Genomic DNA, 23,170 nt, shown 5'->3' with positions numbered 1-23,170 from the left:
CTGGAGCAGAGCCTAGAGGAGCAAGCAAGAATACCCCCTGGGCAGAGCCTGACCCACAACTCTAGCAGAGAAATCCTGTTCAGGATGCAGCTGATGCATGAACTAGGATATGGTTGATGCATGAACTAGGAACCTGGCTGACCAGCACAAAGACTGAGAACAGACAGAGGCAGCTATTAGACTTGAAACTTCACTGTGAAAAACACGCATGCCAGGGGATATTGAAGCATTAATCATGAGCAGAAGTAAGTGGAAGGTTTGAGAAGCATGGTTTTGGATTCAGTCATCGCTTCCTTCTGAGGGCATAGTCATAAGCACTTCGTTACCAACCATCTGGCCAGGCCAGAGAGGAAGCGTGAGAAAGCCAAGATGTGCAACCTGGCTTAGAGACATGCCAGCCAGCCCTATCTACACAAGTCCTGAAACAGCAGGTAGTGTGCTTTTGACAGATCACTTACTATAAACTAGCCCAATACAGGAGCACTGGAACAGCGAATCAGCAAGGATCCCCAGCCAATGCTCCTCAGCATTACAAACATGTGCTTCACCAGAGGAGTCCGTGCAGGCAGCACACGCCACAGCACCCCCTGCTCTTCCCTGCCCCTTAATTACCATGTGCCATGGCTGAATTTCCAGTTGAGGCAGCTGCTTGCTCAGAAAACAGGCAAGGGCTGATGCCACAGCAGAAATCAACAAGTCATGAGCCTTCAGATTACAAGCACAGAGATACAGCAGTGTTGGAAATTCCAGAAAGACACCCTGTCAAGGGCCAGAAGCGAGCCTCACCATTCAAGCAGCCAACAAGCATCTCTGCTTTGGGAGTTGTCCTCCCCTTTCCCCCCTCAGGTTTTGACAATGACTTTGGCTGACTGGTTCAGAGCAAAGCTTCCTGAGCGATTTGCCTTGAGCTGAGCTACAGCACAGATTCACATACAGCCCGTTTCTACTGCCTGGTGACTCCCACACACGTTCTTTCACCAGGCTGCCAATGCAGACTACATTAGTACTCAGTGCAAGTGAAATAAGCTAACTTCCATTTGGTGGAGGTTCAGAGTGCACGCACAGGCACTTAACACAAAACAACAGCAATGCCATAGACCCCACACCTCACACTGCTAGAAGTTTCAACTTGCTGCAGTGGCCAAACCCCATTCCCTGTGCCACCAGCTGAACAAAACCAGGACAGAGAGAAACCCCATACTCGTGACACTTTTTTCCGACTCTAGAGGGTTTAGGCATATCCAGAGCATGAACCTGAGCTTGTGCAGGAGTAGGCCAAGTGACAGCACATCTAATTGTCCATACGGAGAAGGCAATTCCTCTTCTCTCGTTTTATGTTCAAAACTACATTCTGATCTCCCAGGCTCTGTAAAATCCTTTATCTTAAGCTCTCATTCTTCTAAGCCTACCTTCTAGGATCAGAAAAATAGAAAAACCTCCCAGAGCACTACAGACAAAACCTAGAAAACTGAGCTAACCAGCTCCAGCTACAGTTATGTGAAGTACCAGTGTAAGCAGAACACCTGCCAATTCGTCCTCCACCTAGGCTGTCTCTGTATCAGAATCCACCACAGAGCAGGAAGCAATCTTGAGACAGAGTCTCCATCTTTTTCTGGACAGGGACACAAGTTCTGTCCTGACAGGACAGAAAAGCATCACTCATGGTTCCCTTCCGCAATACAAGTATTAGTTTTGTGTCCACAGTGCAGTGTTCCTACAAACCTTTTCTACTCTAACTGAAGTGACCTTTCCAGAGGTCCAAAACCCCATCTATCCCAAACACAGACACAAAACATTACTCTTGAGAGTAATTATCCCAAAGATCAGGGGATTTCTGTCAATCTAGCTGACTGGCCCCAACATTTAACGAAATACTCCCTAGCTAAAGCATCTGTCTTTAGAAGTCCTCTGCCACACTACTCCAGCAAGACAAGAGTTTGACACAGAAGACTACAAAGGCGAAACATCTGGCAAACTTTCAATGGAGCTGGGCATAAGGCAGAAGCATTTCCACTCTTAAATGAAGAGGTCTCTGAAGTATTTACAGGGAGTACAACTTGTTTATCTCTGGGCATGGACGGCACACACCTGATAAAGAGCAAAGCCCACAGAAGCAAGGATGAGATCAGGCTCCTCTGTGGCTGTGTGACATACTGACATCGCTCTTGAATTTTTTCCTGTTTTCAGCTTTCCTCTTTCTAAAACCAGCAGTAGTTAGTAGTCATACTTGCAAACAAAGCTTCAAAATTAGGACTAAGAGTAAGCACTGCAGAGATATCTAAGTCTTCAGAGAACATGGAATAATAGCTCTAAGGTGTGAGCTGACCCACTAATTCAGATGCTCAAAGATAAAAATATCAGCATTTTTAAATTAATTCATTCCTTGCATAAGAATAGGAAAGGGAGGGTCACAGCACAGCATAACCAGCTATGAATAATCACATCTCCTTTAGTGCCAGAAGAAATACTACCAGTTACTTTTCTCCCCAACCAAGCTCAGAAGCATGTTCATACTTCCTTTCTGAGGTAGCTAATCCAAACAACTCCACAGAACTCAGAAAAGACACAACTGCTTTGACTTGTAACAAATTTCTTAGCAATATCTCATCTTGGTGATTTGCATGAGTGAAACTTATTTTTGTACTGAGAGTTTTAAAGTAGCCCCCATAATTTAATCCCAAGAGAGCTAGGTACTTGCAGTAGCTCACACTGTAAAGGCTTGCATAGTACATGCTTCTAGAACCCGATTCTATTTTTTAAGTAGTGCTTTTCAGAGGGCTTTAAAGAGAAAACGAAATTTGCAGTTCTATAGGACATATGACGCACATTTTACAGATGGACGGGCAGATGAAAGGCTAAGGGATCTACCCACGTTTCTACTTGGAGAATGAGAGGCAGATCTGGAAGCTGATCCCTGGTGTCCTAGTTCCCATTTCCACACTAATCGCACAAAAGTCACATCACATCTGACAAGAGCATTTCAAGAATGTGTTCAGCTAACGTAAAACAACATGTTTCTTTTTAGCATTCATGAGGCTCGGCTGGGGACAGGGTATTCCTGCCCATGCAGCCCCCTGACACACGTCTCAGATTAAATAAGTTACATCACGTGCAGACACACTGACTCTGCTTATAAGTGCTCCTTAGGCATCCTCAGGATGCTTTGCTTATACCAGGAAAGTTTCACTTGCATGTGCTGTCTTCTCACTACTAACAGTTTGAAGGGACTGAATCCCACAAACCCAAGCCTTCATTTTACAACCCTTTTCCCTCTCAAAAGTATCTGCTGCAACCTCTGAAAGCCGTTGGATGGGACAGAAATTTGTACTGGCTGGTGAGAAACACTTCAACCAAATAGGTTAAAAACTGTATATGGCATGGCAGTAGTCAGTATGTTGCTCTCCCAAAGACAGGCAAAGTAGAAATCCGCTGACAGCAAGTCTTCCGACGGCTACAATTTCAGTAGTTCATAACACGTGCCTACTTGCACAATGAGCATTGAGCTAGCTATCTGAATTTTAAGCCCCAAAGACAATGCAAATGATAGGAACTGAGATTACAATTGCCTTTCAGTTATTTCCATCAAGTTTTTTTTGACTGTGGGTTATTTTTTTCTTTTTAAGCAACTGGATTACCTGAAAGATGTATTGATATAGTGTCAATAGCCAGAGGACAGCATGGGCACACAATCAAATAAGTGTCCTGAAACTCTGCAAAGGTCCCTTTCCCTCAGCCTGCAGCACCTTTCGCACAGTTGCAGTCCCTGACAGTTAGGGTCACTTGCACCCTACTCCACAGATCCAGCAGCCTGAACAAGTGGCAGCCACAACCTGACCCAGTTTGGAATTAGAATTACAATTTCTAAAGGTTAAAGCTTTGGGCCGTTAAATATCATTAGGAATTTTTGTTGTTTTTTAAGTGACATTTAATTTGCCAGTTGAATACAGATCCCTCCCCTATCATGCTTGCCCATTTGCAAGGGAAAGCATAGTATAACTCCCAACAGACTTTCTAATTAAGAGTGCCTCAAAGTTACAACTCCATCACAATTTCCACTACATCAGCTTAAAAGAAAGTAGGAGACAGCTGAAACACTGTTTTAGGCATTTCTTGGTACCTCTCCTAGTTTCCTCTCAACTCTAACTTCCTTTGGTTTATGTGTTGGCTTGGGAGCAGAGTTCACAAGGCAGCTATCAACTGCTGCAAAACAAAAAGATACAGACATTAAAGGGATTCACTTCTAATAAAGTCATCATATACTCATTCCTCCAAAAGAGGCAGAAAGATAATCAGAACAGCAAAGTCCCCGCAGAGCTTTGCATGAGAAAAGGAAACTATTTATACCCGCACAGAGCTTAATTAGATTTCTGATGCAATTCTGCATACTTTTTTTTTGTACAGTAAGCACATATCTGCAAGAAATGCCCTGAGCCAGAACTCCCCACAACAGTGGGGCTGACAGGACATAGGACAAAAACCCACTCTTGGGGGTAGCGCTAGCCTTTCTTTTACTTTTTTTTTTTTTTTTTTTTTTTAACATTCAAGGGGTTTTTTTGGTTTTGTTTTGGTTTTTTCCCCCTTATGACAAGGTGACAACTAAAACACGTTCCTTTACATTACTCAGAATCATATCTGATTTATCCATTCTGCTGCTGATAATACTGCTAAGCCTTTACGTAGTGATTTACATCTTCAAAGCCCCATACAAAACACTAATTAATCTTCACAGTCCCTGGTGTACTGTACTATGGGAAGATTTATTCCCATTTGGTAGATGATTAATAATTTGCCCTAGGTCACACACCAAGTTAGTGGTAGCTGGTAGCACATTTTTTCCTTTTTTTTTTTTTCCTTAGTGTCCCTGACATCTAGATCCTGCTATTAGGAAACACTGTTTCCTTTTCAACAGGCAAAGAGTTATGGTAGATACAGTGGGCAAATTAACCATCAGAAAAGCAACACAGCATCTAATCTAGCCTGCCTGAACACACTGGACGAGCATCACAAGAGTTTATGATGCTGGAAATACAGTAACCTTAATGCCACAAGCAGTGCAATGGGGCTCAAGTATAACGTGAAGCACAAAGACTCTTGAATGAACCAGATCACTGATGCCACAAGTCCCTGGCTGACTGGTTGAGGTGTTGGTAACAGCAGCTGAAAATTGGTCTTTCTGCTTCATGATAGGTCCTTGTACTCTGTCATGGATTACAGAGGTTTTTTGGATCCTACATGCTCCTGATAGTTAATCTCTTGACAGCTCCCTGCTTTGAGCTGCTCTTGAGCCTTCGCAGAGGAACTTCCACTGAGGATGCAACTGGCACAAGAACTGATCAACTACAGGGTAAGACCGCCTTGCTCATCTCCAGCGCATACGTCCATACTGGAATAACCCCTTTCTTCTAAAGATCCTTATATAGTAGACAGGAGCATGACAGCCCATTTTGCAGGTGAGGCCACTTGCAAGGGGACATGCAATAAGTCAGCGTCTGAGCCAGAAATCACACCAGATGTGGAACCCACCAATCTTCTTCCAAGCAAGAAAAGGAGACAAAGAGAAGTCTCTGTCCTAGGCTTGTTATCTACACTCCTTTTCTTCCAAATGCTACATGTTTTGCTCCTTTATAGAGATACCCTGCCCAAGGCACTGGTAAAGGACAACCCTCCCCCATCTCATTAATGGTCTAGTTAAAAACCATGATCTAGATCTGAAAATTGAAAGGTTATTTAGAAAGAAAGATAATGAAACCTTCAGATGATTGCAGAACAGCAGCAGAGAGAAGCAGCACTGGAGAACTCCACTGGTTTAACAGCGCAGAGAAAGACCCCCAAGCCTGCAGCATCAGCCATCATGGCCTTGATGCAAGAAGGTCTCACACTGTACCCTGTTCTTAGTCTGCATACCACATTCAGTGGAAGAACCAGTTCTCACAAGTTCAGCATTTGTCCAGACATCCTACATTTCAGCCTTATTCACATGCCCTCAACTGTACTAACCTTCCAGAGAGGTTAATCCCAGCTCTGCTGAGATAAGCAGATGGGAAACTCCACAGGTCAGGAATTTGCCACTTAGCTTTGAACAGAAGAGCCGAGATCAGAGAAACACAAAGCCTTATCACACACGCTGGATGCTGCACAACAGAAACTGTGGAAGAGTTACATGCCAAAAAGCGTCTTTCAGAGTGACAGAGCACAAGTAAGCATACAGGCACAAACAGGCATGTCATGGGCTGCTTCCCAAAGCCAAGTGGGTTCATCATGAACCAACACCTTCAAAACTGTCTCCTTGATTTTCTCTGTCTTTCCTTTGTATATACTGCCCAACTCCTTCCTAGCCAAGCCGTCAGAGTTGGATTCAAGCACAATGCTACAGTACAGAGACAAGAAGCCTGGGCAAAATCACCATGCTTGCAAAAGATCAGTGATTTTATCATCACATAGGAATTGCACATCAGCTGCTTCCAGCTCTTTACATGCTGGTAAGTCTTCCTGGACTGGAAAACACTAGAGACATTTTTGAATAGCTGAGCTGGACACTCATCACAGCCTTCATCGATCAGACTACAGAATACTCATACCTGCTTTGTGAGAAGTGATTTACAGTATTTTATTTGGTATCCAGATGCTGAGCTTGTGAAGCCTGCACAGGTTTTAGATACAGAGGATGAAGGACCAAGTTAAGCTCTAACACAGAGGCAGAAAGGATAATCCTTAGCAGTTTGCAGCCTTACTGATGGTTAGAGTTCAGGAGATTTGTGAGGAGTGATGCCAGTACAGCTGATTCTACAAAGACACAATGATCTGGAGAAGAGTTCATTTTGCCCTCTAAAAGTATGTGAAAAAGACACCTTCTCTATTCATATGGACAGAGATTCACCCTCCTGATCATCCTGGCCTGGCTACAGGCAAATTAGGCTGGAGAAATCTTTGCTGAAGAGATAACAGGATTGTCCAAATGCATTGACAGGATGTGGAACCTATGCGGAAACTCCTCACTCACCAGGCAAGCTCTGTCACATAAATCATTGCTTGAGCTCCTACCTTCCCCAGTCCCTGCAGAGGCGGATTCCTGCTCCTGTACCTCCCTCTCTGTCTGAGTCTCGGCATTCTGCAGCTGAGGCGCCAAGGTCTGGGTACCCTGCGAAGTCACAGAGGTAGGGGGGTTTCGGGGTTGCAGGCCTATGGCATTCATCAGGCCCATGTCCCTGTCTGTCCTCCATGTGGCTCTGCTGGTTCTGAAAAGAGAGAAAAACAAATAAGACCAGGACCATTTGGAGGCAATGTGCCCCAGCGAGACTGAAGCATCCACCTGAGCCTCTTCTTGCCTCCACTCCAACCAGGCACCTGCTAGCCACTGTGCAGATGGGGCTGGAGGGAATTGTGACCTGCACTTATTTACACACACACAGACACCCCTCTCCAGCCTCAGCTGGCCGGTCTCTTGAATTTTAAGCCAACAGAGTCTTACAGTCCACTCACCCTTCCACAGAAGCAGCGTGTCTGACAGGCACAGATAGATATCCCTGCAGCATCACTAAGCCTGCAGAACAACTCTGTCTCGGGGTCACTGAGTTGAGTAGACAACACGACATGCAGTGCAGCACCATAAACACACACACAACCTCCCTCTGCACGTCGGCAGGGCGGTTTTAACTCCCAAGGACGCAGCCTCTATCCCTTCCCTACTCTGGACCTCCTAGTTTGTCAGCATCACACATGAATGCACACCAGCAGGCATTTCTGCCCGTTCCAGTCGGACAAGAGAAATTCTCTGTTCTCAAGAGCAAACAACAGGAACCGCCTCAAGGCTCATTAGCTTTTTCTCAGAATTGAACAGTTGAAGTGTATGACGCTACAAGAGCTGAATCTTGACAATGCCTGGATGCTCTTTCCAAAACTGACCTCTGGCTGTAAGTGCTGGGAATGGTAAAGAGATTCTAGGAACGATTGCTGCATTCACAACCTTTTTTCATAAGGTTTTGAAACCTGCCACACTTTTCTTGCTCTCTCTTTGAGCTAGTTCATTCTTGAGCAGTATTTCTGCCTTCAAGCTGCTCCTAAGCCTATCATGCAAGACTGATATGTGCTGTCAAAAAACGTAAGTAGTGGCAATATCCACTCACATGGCAGAGTAAAGAATCTCTACTGCTTATTTTTCACTCTCAATCAGTCCAAGGCTGTAGGACAGCACAGACATTGCCCTGTACACCAGCTCATAACTTCCTTGGGATCCTGGAGCTCACAATTCAGAAACAAGACTGATACCCTCTTGCTGAGAACAGCTGGCTTAAGAAGTACTCTTCACTGGGACAAGAAGCAAGGGACTGCAGCATCACCCTCATGTTTAGAATAACTAATGCGTGCATCACCAGACAGACTGGATGAAGCAGCCAATAGGGCTGTCAAGGGATTTAGCTTTATTTTTAGAGTTTATTGCTGAGAAACAACTGTCCCACGACCAGAAACCAAAGGGATGAAAATCAGTCACCAGGACTGGCCAACGGATTTGCACCCATCTCTGTGAAACCCCCCTGTTCTTCAGTTATCCTCCAAAGGCCATTTACTTTGCATGGTGTTTTTGATGCATCAAGCCCCACATGTTCCTCCCGCAGCTTGCTCAAGGATGTTACTGAGGCCATGGATGACACATGTACTTCACTATCACTGGCAGCACTTTTGGGCACTGAATGTCACTTACTCCAGTAAGCAGGCCAGGTGGCCCTACTAGGCAGTGCCAGAGGTATAAAAAATTGCATAAATCTGCCAGTGCTAAGGGAACAAAGAAGAAGTGGTGCTGTCAAATGTACCAAAGCAGCAGAAAGGGTCAGTTGTCTCTAACCTACCACCCAGGAGACTCACCCAGGCCGCTCAGTGCTCCTGCTGCTGGAATGCACAGCGAAGACGTTCTCATTCAGCTGGTCCCAGTGGTATTCAACTCCAGAGTTTAAGGCCCTTGAAACACCAAAGAAGGAAAAAAATATTATTATGGCAGGACACTATTCCAGCCAGCACACATTACGTCCCCACAACACGAAGGACAGTGTTGATTCCTGCCTTACAGAAACTGCAGATCTAGCTCAGTTCATGTTTTCATTAGAAGGGCTCATCACCATAAACAGCCTTGCAAACATGGAGCACTGCATTACCTAGATTGCTCTGGAATATTCTGTTCATTTCCATTCAATATTAGCACTGAGGCACAGCAACAGGAGCAGAGAAATTTTCAGGAAATGAAGACATACAACTGTCTGTATAAAATCAGGTTATCCTAACTCCAAGTGACTAAACAAAGAATTGGAATGGGAAGGCCAATTCTCTCTGTGGTGCCTGCCAGCATTTCCTGCACTAGGTAATGGCGAGTAAAACACTGCTCTTATTTGACATTAAGTTTCTTTGCAAATGGTTCTCATTCTACCTATAAATAAATCTCTATGCAGCCCTCTCACTGACAGTCACTGTGGAGCAAGGGCAGATGTAGAGGATATTTTAGTAAGTTTCCACAAAAGAGTTTGTACTGGATCAACTACCTGTGTGTTGGAAAAGTCCAAAACTTGAATTTTACAGCTAATGCTACTAAGTTTAACAGAACAGCCAATGCTCTAGCAACCTTTCACAGTGCATTTCCCAAAAAGATATGCGAAGCCAGGGCTGGCTAATCACTTCACAGGAACAGGCAAGGTTAACAATGTATTGCTAATCATCACATTGTTGCTGAAGACTACCGGCAATCACAGAAACTAAACCACCATAATCATAACACTGTAAGTTCATCTCCCACTATTTCTAAGGCCCAACAGCTCTTAGACTGGAAGAGGATAAGAGCGAATCCAGCTTACTCTGTGCCACACAGAAATGTCAGAGGACAGGCACACACTGTGCAGTCCAAGGCAGCATGGAGATCTCCCACCTACTGCTGCATCCCACCTCCAGAAGCACTACAGGCTGCACTGCCATGGAAGAGACTTTCTGTACAGTGTTTTGCCATGCCATGCTGACACGCCAGCTCCCTGTGAGCTGGCCTGGGAGTTTCGAAACAGTGCTGTGTACCACCACATGGCTGCTGGATTGCAGATTTGCCCCTGATGGTGCTAGGCGGAGAGTTAACAGTGCTGTGCATTGGTCACCACAAGGCGAGTAAAAAAAGCGAAAAAAAGGTTCTCTGCAGACAAAAGGGAATTGTGTCTGAAAGGCTGGACTAGCATCACACTGCAGGCAGTCTCAGAGCTTGAGGGTAGTCCCACAATCTGAAGGAAGGATTCGGGGCAAGTAGCTGGTTACGGCTTGCGCACAAACATGGTGTTTCATGTATATACAAAAGCTGTTGTCCCTGTAACGAGATGCCTCAGCAGAACTGGCAAGAACCCCAGCTTAGAGGACGCTGCAGGTCAGATGTGCTGCAATGGGAGAGCTGTGTGTGCTGGAGGCCTTGGGCTAGGCTGCTGGGGTGACAGCGCCCCAGGTTGGGACCACAGGTGAAAGCTGGAGAAAATTAGGTGAACAAAACCACGCACAGAGTCTAGAGGAAGTGATCAGTCATCACTTTTTTTTGTTTTCCGTGCTGAGCTAGCCCTGTGCTGCATTATACCCCATGAAAGCAGCTGCCAGGGAGATGCTGATTTACAAAGGCTTCAGAGTTTATTGACAGATGGTAACCTGTCACTAAAACTGTGCCAGTCCCTCTGGATGCTCCATCCCCTGCCTAGCATACTGAGACTTAGCTGTCACACTTTGCTGTCTGCACTTTTCCCCCTCCTTCCACACTTCTTCATGCTTTCCAAAGTGCAGGCGTGGTCCCCACAGCCACCTACACGACTGGTATTCCTCGCCAAGGTGCTCCGTGTGCCCTACTTGTCTTTGCCAGCTCTAGAAACTAGAAGACTGCAAAGCTTTCCCTAGGCCAAAATGTGAGTTGGCAATACTGTGTTTCCTCTCTTCCCCCAAACACTGTGTTCTTGCGCTACACAGAAAGCTCAGCTCCTGCGTGCACACACACACACATCTGAGTCTGATTCATCTCACTTCTACAAAAGCATGATGGTACCAGGCTGACATGCAGTACACCAGGTTAAAAACTCCCATCCCTGCTCCTACCCATTCTGCAGAGGCTCACTACTGTGCACTCAGGTTGCTGGACAGGAAAGTCCGTTCTAACTCCACGCCGTCAATCTGCACCTTTCCCTGGACTGCGAAATCAATAGCCATTCCATTTAATACATGACTTTGCACATTGGTTTTAAATACTGCCATTTATCAACTGAGTTTCACTGCCAGGGTCCTATTAGCTACTCACTTACTGCCAGAGAATCGAGGACTTGCCTCTCCTTTCCCAGAAGGAGGACCTGTAGCAGCTGGTGCCACTGCTCCCATTGCTGACTCTCGGAACACTGACGAACAGGCTTAAGCCAAGGTCACTAGACTTGGCCACGATGGGAGTTCAAGATCCTCAGCGCCACTTTAACCTGGTTTTTTAGTTGGGACTGCGCACGTCTCCCTGCAGGGCCAGAAAAGTGGCTCAGAATAAACAGCTGGCACTCCCTACTGCAGCAGCGAGCAACCTCACAGCTACCCTTCAGCAGACTCTTCCCCCACCAGGGTCAGCTAACCAACTTATCCTCTCCCAACTCCACCTCTTGCAAAAGACTTGAAGCAATAAAACCCTTAGCACGTTTTTGTTCTCTTTTGCATGCATCTGCATCTCATCTGCCTCTCCACAGCTGTAATACCAATATCCAGCTTGCTCCCACTTAGGTCTTCCAGCCTTTGGATGATTGAGGGTACAGAAGAGATGTTTCAGACTGCATCAAGGTACAGTGGAGAAAACAAATGTCTGAACTTAACAAAGGGAACTGGTTAGGCACTATCTTTTATATGAAGATCATAACTTCCCTTCTTAATAAGCAAAGATTTCATCAAAGAAATGCGGCTATTGTATGTGTTAAGTGCCGGTTTTAAGAACATGCCTGCATTAGAAACTTGATCACATAATGGCACCTTAAACCAACTTAAGTACACAACAAGATGTGTGTGACAACCACAATTACCTTGGTTTAAATCAGATTTTCAATTAAGCTTAAAGATTTGCACTGGTTTAAGCACACCTATTTAAAACAGTGCAATCTCCCTTTTCAGAAAGCCTAAAGGTTTTTTAACGCCCATTGCAAAATATTGCTTGAATTTTGTAAATTAGCAAGCCTTTCACAGCACGTTTCCCAGGAGATTTGCAAATCAAGGCCTGACTATTCACTTCACAGAAGCAGAGCTTACACTGGAGAAATGAATATTTTTCAGGTAATGTAAGCATTTAACTTTTGCTCCATCAAACTCCAGACATGGAAATGCTGGAAGCACTTTACATTTTCCAAGGCATAAGGTAAAAGCTCTGTGTAGCATGGAGTATGTTGCCACTTGGATGTGGGTGCAGCAAGGAGGACATTTGTTGCCCAGGGCTTCAGAGTGAAAAATTGCAATTCTCCACACTGCGTCAGTCATGGACAGTGAAGTCCACTTAGTCAAGTTCTTATTTTCTTCCTTTTTATGGCTGTCACTAAGCTCTCTAAGCCCTCCCTGGAAATTTCCATTAGCTTTGTTAGATACAGAGCTGCTCACAGCCTGGCTTTCCCAGCAGGGATCTGTTCTGAGATGGACTTTTCCTTCACGCCTGTGTCCAGCTCACATTGTTAACGAGCTTGGAGAGGATGAAGGGCACAGATTTGCATGCTTTGCTGAAAGTCAAATAAGGATTCAGAGTGGAGCCTGCTAAGTACAGAGAGCCAACAACTTAGGCAGCCCAGCCTCTCCCTCTACATGGAGGTATTACCTACACAGCTCAGGTATGTCCCCCTGAAGAAACTAGGACCAAGTTCTAGGAATTAATGACAAAATTACTCATACATGACAAGAAAGCTGAAATATGATTTACTGCATTGGCTTAACCAGTATTTGAAAAGTAAACTGATAAAGCACAGGTCAGCACAAAACGACTTAGACATCTGGGTAACCCCCCAGGTGGCATATCCAAAATTGGGAGTTGAAGAGGAAGAGGGATTAGGCCAAAAGTTCCCCAACTCTACCTAACAATACAGCTCAGTAGAAAGATGGCAAGAAAAAAAAAAAAAAATTTGGAAGAAGGGTATGCATGTCCAGGAAGGCATAAATAACACTGGCTGTCTTTTCACTTAAACCATCCCCAATACTGAAGAAGGTAGCAGCAATGGGCAAATGCACTGCTCTCCTCCTTCAAATCCTGCCACATGGAAAGGCCCAACAGTAGCACACTTGCCTGCTACAGCACGGAATTAAATTTTGATTAAGACATTGCTGCCTGCAATCCCATCTAAAAATATCAGCACAACCCCATTACTACCATGAAGACTGTGGCAAGCCCAACATGGAGAAGACTAGCTGCAAAGTGATGCCATGGAGCACACAGCTAGGTGAATATCTGATTTTCATGCTGCCGAGGTTTGCTTTCTCCACAAAAGAAATTACTCTTTAAAGCCAATTTCTCAAATATACTGTCCATTCAGGATCACTAAGAGCAAGCATACAAAACCAGGTTAGTTTACAAAGGATTTGAATTCCCCAAGATGTGCTTTCCTCCCTTTGTGTCAACTTGTCATTCTTAAACCATTGAAACTGTATTAAGGAAATATAGAGTGAGCTACAGAGAGCAAGGTGACACTATGCCAAGGAACAGGAATCCATTGTCCTTGTTTGGGAAGGAAGCGGCAGCACATGGTATCTCACGCAATGCAATGTTTGGCCGGATTCCAGATGCATCCTTGTCAGCAGCTCATTATCTCTTCTGCTGGCATGTGATGATCAGCACAGCAAGCCCATCCCTGGCTCCCATGATTAGCTAGGCAACAGTATTGTCAGTACAAGGCAAAGTTTGGCACTCCCAGCAGCTGCCTGGATAGGAAAACAATCATTTCTAACACTCTACTTCATAAATATTTAGCTTTCTGTGCAGGCGATGAACCACGTGCAGAGACAAATCCAAGTGAAAACTGGCTGCAGTGCAAACTGTATGGAACTAGCAAACGGGATTCCTGGAATAGCTCTGCTGGACAGTAATTCCCTTTGACCAAGGAAGAGGTGGCAGCTTCACTGGCACTGGACTCTCTCAGAGCACACCCCCGGAGTACAGCCCATGTATGACTAGCCAGGGGAAAAGCATGAGACCAAGTACAAGAATTCCTAACAAGGTAAGTCGTACAGAACACAAGATTTGCAGTTTACGATTAACAACCACACAGATATTTAAGAAACCTATGAAATGATCCTGTTCATCACATTCAGAGGAACAATGGAAAGGTCACCCCTTCTCCGCAACTAGCAGCAGGTGCATTTTTACTCCCTATACTGATACAGTCCGCTAATTTTCCCGAATCCTGCAAGCTTTGCCTGCCTGGAAACCAGCAACCATGCAGAAACACATCCTGACACCTACTGCAGAAGCAGGACAGCAAGCAGCTTGGTGCAGCTGGTAGCCGCGTGCCTGCTTCAGGGAGGATGCCAACTCAACTCGGAACACTATGCAAGATGACTGGCCCCATTTATTTGATTGTGTAGTCCTGCCAGCTAGGTTAAACAGTGGAATTTTTGAAGAAGCTCTATTCAAACTCACACCATTTAAATGAGGTCAGCCTTATAAATTTGGAGGCATTAATAGCTAATAACACTTTTCTGTCTCAACAGTGTGAACGTGCACAAGTTTGTTCTGCCCACCAGCAGGCAACTAAAGCTGGATACAGTCCAGGCTCTTGCAGCCAGCAGATAAGTTTTAGATAGAAGGCACACCTCTAACAGTCATCTTCCCTGGGCAAAAATGTGACATCGCAGCTAAGGAAGCGAGTCATCTGTCAGCTAAGCTGTTAGATACCTCAAAGAGAGAGAGAAGAGAGATTAACACAGGAGGAAGAACACAAGTACGATGGTTTCTTCTGATCCACAGGGTCACTACAGCTAAAATCCAAGTGACTTCCAGGAGTCAGCATTTGTAACATACCTGTCTAGCAGTTTGCATGTAGCAGATGAGCAGCCTCATGACATGGAGGACACACCAACAGAAAGCTTAAGAGGAATTTGTCTTACATTCCAAGGGAGAAAGTCTTAAATTAAGAATCAGTCTTCCAACACATTCAACAGGAGTGATAAATGAAACTTAAGCACCAAGACAATGACAGAGCAGAAGGAGAGAGTTCTGTATGAAAATTTGGATGTTCGATTATCTTGGGACTCAAGAACCAATACTGAGGTTGAGCGTGCTGCCCTTAAGGGACACAAAGCTACACAGCAAAACCTGTGTTGAGAATAAAGACAAAAGAAGTCCCTCACAAACAGCATTCATGCCCATGCCAATTCTTCTACCAAAATGCCACAGCAGTTTTTTAAAGCAGCTTTTCCCATAGCTTTTTTACACCACTCTCAGCGTGACATAGGAAGTTGTAACTCGCATCTGAGAGAACAAGAGGAACCCTTTTAGTCCTGAACGTGACTCCCGTAATACTGATGTTGTAACTAGACATCAGCTACTTTGACATGTAGAAGAGATATATCCCAATTTGTAGGGGGCATACTCATACATAATGAGGCCACCATTAAATGCAAAATATTTGTAAGCAGTGGACAAAACACTCAAGCAAGGTGGGCCCAGAGCTAAGATTTGCTCCTACAACGCTGGTAAGATTTTTGCATGTGATATACTGCACTACACAGTAGTTTTAGCACTATTTTAAACATCCATGTTTATGTGAATAAGAACATACCATCCAGGTGAAATAGCCTGGAATAAACAAGGTAGAAATAAACCAAATAAGAATTTCCTGAATTTTCACTGATTTTCTTCTCACTCAAAGTCTTGCCAGTATTCTATGATATCCTTCACTTATCTGGCTCCAACCACACCAAGTAGCAGGTAGGGATCCTCTGGAAGATAAATAACAGATTCCCGAACACGGAGCTTTAAGTTCCTTAAATAAGAACAATTTAGTTTGGTATCACCTTAAACCAAGCTCTAAAGATGGATAACTTGCTTAAAAAAACCTAAAGGCTTGTTAATTGCTTAAAGTGATTACAGGCAGACTATACTCCAAATAAGCTTTGAACCCTCAGAATATCTTAAGCTGTTTATGATCTATCAGCTCTTCCAGTGGCTTAGACAATTTAGGATGTTAGGAGTCTTCGGGGGAGCGCAAATTGCTTAAGCCTTCTAAGGCCTTAAACATCTTAAACTGCTACAAGTCTCGAGCCCAAAGTCACTCTTTAGTCTTCTTTGAACTTTCACTAGCATTTTAGCAGAAACTAATATTTACCTTGATTCAAAGGCGACTTCGAAGTAGCCTTGTTTTGTAGCTCTTATGCCAACAAACTAAACCAGGAAAAAGCATTTAGAATGGGAGAAATCAACTTCAAAATAAATATTTAAAATTAGCAAGCATAGCAATGCTTTTTTTTTTTTTTTTTTTTTTTTTTTTTTTTTTTTAAATAGAACATCGCGATGTGCACACACAAAGCTGCCAAGCTCCAGAACCAAGATCTTGGCTTGGTCTAATCTCAATCAGATCCACAGGGCAAGCCAGGTTTTATATTTTTAATCTTCAGCAGCTCTGAAATTAGCCAACTAAAAAGTGTTCTGTTTAGCACACAGGGGAAACTTGCTCAAAAAAAAAAAAAAAAGGGTCAAAAAACCCAAATCCACAATTATTACTCCAATTACTCACAGTTTGTAGCCGTTGAGTTGAGATCATTTACAAAACCAGATAGCTTGAGGATTTAAAAAAGGGAAAGAAAATGACGAAAAAGTTGGCTGCTTTATTTGCTAGCTGGATTCACTACAGTCCTGCTAGAAAACACAGGCATAAGGGACAACAAATGAAACTCCACAAATAAACTGGATCAAAGACCAGAAAATTAAAGATGATCTTATTGGAAAGCCAAGAGAGTAAACAACCAAACAAGGAAGGTCTAGTATAGACCTGCTGAGAAAAGAAAAGCTATAAGAAAGCAGGATGGACTGGTGCTGCCAAGGAGGGAAAAGACAATCTAAAAATAAAAGGGAGGAAAATGGTACTGGAATGAAAAAAAGGTCTATTCATCAGTGAGAATAAGGACAAAAATCAATGACGACTCAAAGTGGCCGAGATACTGAATTTTCTCTCTGAAGTCGCCACTTAAAAATATATCGAAGGGTACTTAAGCAATTAGGGAGTAAGAAAAGAAGCCAGACATAGCAGCTAGTTGCACTCATTAAGAAAATAATAATTTAAAAAAAAAAAGTTAACTTTTTTGAGCCATTCACACCTGATTTTTAACATGTTACAAAAAACTGAGGAAGTATCAAAAGGCCAAAAAAGCCAACTTTGCAGCATTCTTCAAAAAGAAAGCCATACTTAAATTGACAATTACTCTCTCCTAAGCGTAACTTTTATCCTTAAAGACAGTAATATAACAAAGAGAAAAAAGGAAGATACATGAAAACAATGAAAGAGTGAGCCACATGCAGTAGGCAGTAAGTCAAATAATTGCTTGCATGAAATTTAATTGCTTTTGTAGATAGAATTAGAAAAAAGTAAAGGAAGAAAAGGCAGCAGGTGTGATCTGAATAGATATAAGTGAAGCATTTGGTAACTGTTCTTAGAGTATGTGGCAGTGCTTTTAGAAAGACTGCTACCCAATATGAGAACCAGTAAGGACCTGCAGAAGCCCAGTGAAATAGTACACAAACTGGTAAGCAGCAGGTTAAGTTTCTTTAACACTGAGCTCTGTACCAAGTTCCCTTTCTCATGGTGGAAAATAAATGTCACTAACTAGTCAGTGCTTTAGCATATCTTGAAGAATTGGGTGAGGGAAATGAACTTGCTAATAACTGAAGACTTAAAGGAGCTCTCAAAATTTCTCTCTAGGATTCATAGACATATTAAGTGGAATTTTATGAGGGCATCTTCCACCTAATGCCATCATTCATCCTGGATATCAAATTCAAATACAGAAACAGAAATAGAAATGGAATAAAAACAATATCAGAATGGAGATACTGTTTCAAGCCTCCATATTACCACTCTACTTCTCTTGCATCTGCAATGACTGAACATCTCAGCACTCAGGATACCTAAGGCTTCGCTGCACAATTTGGAAATAATTCATTTCAGTTTTTTCTTAAATGCATGAATAACAAAATCCAAATATAAGCTTTCAGGATGCATCTTTAGTGCAAAATTGGCCATCTTCCACCTTTTCCAGTCCTTTTATCAATCAAAATAATCTCTTACCCTCATTTAGAAAATTCAGTGTATCTTGTGGTTAACAGGCAGCAAAAGTCCAGGACATGCATTCGCTTACTCGGCCATGGTCAAAGGCCACTGTGCAGATGCTGCCTTTCAAGAGGCCGTTTGCAGGGAGGACTCAGACATAACCAGTATCTCTAGCTGCCCCAGTTAACAGTTGTGCTAACATCCCTCAGTTACACATGAAGGAAGACAGCTCCTCCTTCTGTCTCTTTGTTTACTCCATCCTCCAGAAGCTATTCTTAAAAGGCAAACAATGCACCAGGGCTTATGCTGCTGGGGGATATCATTGCTAGAGGCTGAAGAGCCTGAGGAATGGAGCCAGCCAGCAGAGAGACATGACGCACCAGGCAGCTGGATAGATTACCATCTCTTTACAAATGCTGATAACTAGATGCAGACACATTGTCCCCATTACTAGATGAGAGGATACGCAATTCTGAGAGAAAAAAAACCCCTGGATTGGCATGGACAGACAATTGCAATGATCCTCTGCAAAGCATAGGAATTGATCATGAAGAGAACTTTCCCAGAATAATTTCACGTTAGAGGCAGATCTCACCACAAAGAATTAAAATATGCACACTGTGTAGCACTGAATCAGTTTGAGACTCTCCACACCTACTTCTTAACGAGAGAACTCCAAAGGATGCCGCCTCTGAACCAGATGCACCTTCAGGGGGTATTTTAATTCCATTACCAGATGCTCTGTTTGCTGAAGAAATCCCTCCTCTCTTGTGGATGCCTGCATTACATAGCTAGCCCTAGACAAGGTGCTTTGAGTGCTTGGTTTTGAAACAGTTTTCTCAGAACACTGAAGTTTTTGGATTAGTATTTTCAAAACACATGAGCACTGAGCCCTTCCAGAACCTGCTCCTGAGCATGGTGGGGGTATTCAAGATGAAAGGACGAACAACTGCTGCTTGGATCCCCTGCCTTTCTCTGATGGCAGTCCTCTACAAGAGAAGCCAGCAAAGGGCAATAAGCAGCATGCAGTCTGCTCCTCCTCACTTTTGGTCTCACCTGTTCATGTTCTACAGACAATTAATGTTTGAGAAGCCCCACCAGTGGCATTTCTGAATGGGAAAGCTCTTATTAGGACGTGACAGGATAGGAAAGGTTATGAGCACTAAAAAACAAATTCCTGTTTAATTCAGTAGAGGTGTTTCTACTGTACAAGACACTGTGGATTTCATTCCATGCTGCAAAAACCAAAGATGCAGGAACTGAATCAAACCTTGAACTACGCAGAGCCAAAAAATATACAAAGCTTTAGTGAGCGTTAGCACTGGCCACAGTTACAAAGGATGACAGGCAGCATGTGGTGGGGAAGAAGCAGCCTTGGGGTGGCTAAAAAAGCACTAGCAGCCACAAAGAAAAGTAAGCATGCAGCAGGATAGCAGAGAGGTGGGGGGAATTCACACTGCTCTGTACCACCTGCTGCGACAGACCTCCAGGCCACAGTACATGGTAGTTCTCTTCATTTGCTAAGTGGAGTACAATACCTCAAGTGGTGTGCCTAAAGGGATTCCTGTTTTCATGTGGCACGGCACGGCTCTCCCCATGAACATTAGTGTCATGAATTTAGTGTCTTGATTTAGCTCAATGGTGTCCACCCTTTAAAACGTGGCAGCCTCACAGCCTTTCAATACCACACTTCTGAACTGAACGCAAACTCAACTTACATCCAAAAACCACAGACTACCACATGGTAATGTGAAGCCATGTGCAAGCAGACAGCAGACTCGTGATCTAGTACGTATGCAAGTCCATCAGTTGGCAACCATCTACACACTGAATCATGACAAGAGTGAACTACAGGACCTTCAAAAAAGGAACAGGCTGTCACAACCTCATACAGACTGCAACCTGTTTCCAATCCACATCTGAGGACCAAAACTCTCTTATCAGCAGGACTCGCCTGTGAACCACAGACCTGAGTACCCTTGCTCCACCCTATCATCACTGCAATTGGTTAAAAAGCAACAAGACAAGCATGAAGCATCCCCCAAAGACACTTACACTGCCTACGATCTACTCGGTTCCATTCATTATTCTATGCATCTTCAGGACTTGCAGATGCCTTTCTTCATATCAGCTTCCTGCACTTTGTGCTCTGTCCCCAGTGGTCACTTCCATGAACCTTCTCTCAGTGACTCCTTCTCTTACACGGTGGCTGATGATTTTTTCAAACAAAAATGAAAGATCAGACTCGTGAAAAGTAAATTGCTTGTCCTGTTGGCCACTTGCAGAGGAAGTTGTTTCCAAAAGCTGGGTTTCTGTCCCACAGGAACCCAGTCCCCTGGGTTCTTTCACGCAGGCCATTCCTCAAAAGGACAGTAATTCAGCAGGAAAAGTAGACAAAGTTTTTAACAGGTCATAGAGACCTGCTCTAAGATGGATAGTTTGTTTATTTGCAACCAAGTGAAACCAGCAGCTAAACAAGCAAAAGAAAAGAACATACGAAGGACAGACAGACACTGCTGAACACCAGCTCCACCACCTTTGCTATTTGTTATCCTTACTCGGAATAATATTTATTCACTGACAATTGGGATCTCTGGGTTTTCAATACAAGTCTGTATCTAATACTGCATGTTCAAACTAACATATTAGTAAACAATGTAAGTTGGTCGGCCTTTGAGTGTTTGGGAAAGGAGGAACTTCCCTGACATTACATTAAAAGTTTCTTCCAATTTAGTCACGTAAAAAGCAGAGCAAACAAATTGATGCTTTTCAATAGCACAATTTAGTGAGCTGGGTGTCACCCTGAAATCTAAGGAAGCAGGTACACAATGTCTTTTCTTTCCTTTACTCACCAGAATGCAACCCCGCTAGGGGTTATATCTTTGGCTAATAAAAACATTTATTTTATCCTCATAGCTACTGTACTGGCTCATGAATTTCAGTCTCTTACAGGCTTCTTTCAGGCCCATTAGGTGCATTTCCAAGTGTGGATGAAGACTGCTGTCACCACCTCACCTTCCTACAGGCCAACAGCTCTGAGAGCCAACTTGTCAACACCTGTTTAGACATGGACCTTGGGTTTAAAATTCTGAAAACTGCCTCACGGCTGAGCAGTCCAGTCCCACTCCCAGTCACAAGTATCCAAGTCATACACTTGTCTCTGCAAGCCAGCCAAGCTGCATCTCCAAACAGCTAAGCCTTTTGCATCCACCTAACCAACGTACAGGCTATTGTAGAAATCAGCTGGTTAGCCACCTCTCTCTAGTTCGCAGCCTAGTCATAGTCAATTTATGCCTCTTTGTTCTCTAATAAAAAGTACACAAATTTAAATAGTTCTCCTTTCCTGGAGATTTATGGAAGGCTATATAACCCCCTCCTTAGCCCTCCTTTTTAGCCCTGCTAAAGACCCCAAGCTGCAGGTTTTCTTAGATAAAAATGCTCCACTGACCCCACTAACAGCTCTTCTTAACCACTGTACTGGTTCAAAGGCATGGACATGTGAATTTTAAACTGTTCCAGCTTATGTATCTAGTTTCTTCTACAGTGATACTAACATTTTGCTATCTCTGCTGTTAAGCATCTTGTGTCTCATCCTAGAACTAAATTTGTTGTTTTTACAGCCTCACGTATTGATGCCTTAATCACCTACAATCAACTAAAACCTCGGGTCTTTCTCCTCCTCTGTCATTTTAACTACTGAGCTCAGTGTTATTAGTCACTAAGTGCACTTTGTACTATTAAATTCTCATTTCTATAGCTGCAGTCACTTTCAAGGCAATCCATTTCTTGTGCAATACTCTGATATTTCTCTGCAATGACAAGGCTAATGTCACATCCTCTGCAAATTTATTCAGTACACCCTTACAATGCATTAGTGTAAATAGTATTAATAACTAGCCCCAGAACAGGTTCTCAAGGAAGTCCATCGATGACCTCTTCTGTGACAGAGTCCAGCTCTCAATCATGTTGTATTTCTTCCTTTAGCCAGGCCTTCACCTGCTCTTTACCAGATCTTGTTCTAATCCTAATTCTTTACAAATTAACTAGATTTATTGTAGTTCCAACATGGGAACTGCCTTACTAAAACACAGAGGTATTAGACCTGGACCAAGTCCTTAGCTGACCCTTTAATTAAAAATAAATACATAAAATTCTCAAGGACAGGTACCCAACCTGCTATACTTCACTTTAGTTAAATCACAATGCATTTGATCCCGCTTTCCATGGTTTTAATTTTCCTTTTCTTGTAAATATACCCCATAAATCTGTGTACCAAGTTCACATTATGGATTGCCAACATAACCTGACCTTCCCCATTTTCATCTGCAAGAAAAACTGCCATCAGTGCTACCCCAACTTAGCAATATAGCCCAAAACGTTTGATTTTAATTACTGTTTCTTTAGAACTCTGGAAGGACTACTTGCATAGGCTCTCATTATGAGCCCATGGAGCTTCAAGTTATGCCTTTTTTTTTGGTCAGCTTGTACTTCCAGTCTATTCATCTCATTTTCCCTAAGCACATGCTTTTCAAATCCTGAATTTGAGGCACAGCTGCTATTTCAACCTGTTTATGTGATCCCTGTAGTACTTGGTTTCAAATGCCTCCATTGTACATGGGAATAAAGACCCAGGGAATTATAACCATCTTTGTTGTTTGCTACTGACCAGTTTTCTTTGCCAAATTAGAACAGTGGGGGTGTTCTCAGCAATACAGTGTTTTCTTGATCCCTGCTGTTTGCTACGCTATCCCCCATATAGTACTCTATCAATTGCCAAATCCTTTATTTAGTATTTCTCTTCCTCTGTATTACTGTGTATGGAAACTACACAAATATTTTTCATCTTTCTCCCTCACTTCTCAAGTTAAAGGCAACAGATATGCCAACCTCAAACCAAGCCTATTAAGCCAAGAACT

The 23,170-nt window shown here is 43.4% G+C and overlaps 1 protein-coding gene across 6 annotated transcripts in view; it reads right to left on the bottom strand.

The window, feature by feature from the left end:
- The window catches only part of AMBRA1 (autophagy and beclin 1 regulator 1), a 139,062-nt gene that overhangs the window by 3,151 nt on the left and 112,741 nt on the right, over window positions 1-23,170 (bottom strand). For 5 of the 6 annotated variants that reach the window (XM_050897085.1, XM_050897088.1, XM_050897090.1 and 2 more), the window contains 2 exons: window positions 8,860-8,952; window positions 7,042-7,235 (listed from right to left, as the gene is read on the bottom strand). In XM_050897085.1, coding sequence (XP_050753042.1) covers window positions 7,042-7,235; window positions 8,860-8,952 — 287 coding nt within the window. The remainder of the gene's footprint in view (window positions 1-7,041; window positions 7,236-8,859; window positions 8,953-23,170) is intronic. The other variant, XM_050897089.1, reaches the window with a different exon arrangement.

This window comes from Gymnogyps californianus, chromosome 5, assembly GCF_018139145.2.
Source record: "Gymnogyps californianus isolate 813 chromosome 5, ASM1813914v2, whole genome shotgun sequence".
NCBI lineage: Eukaryota > Metazoa > Chordata > Aves > Accipitriformes > Cathartidae > Gymnogyps > Gymnogyps californianus.
This window is presented reverse-complemented; position numbering and strand designations above follow the sequence as displayed.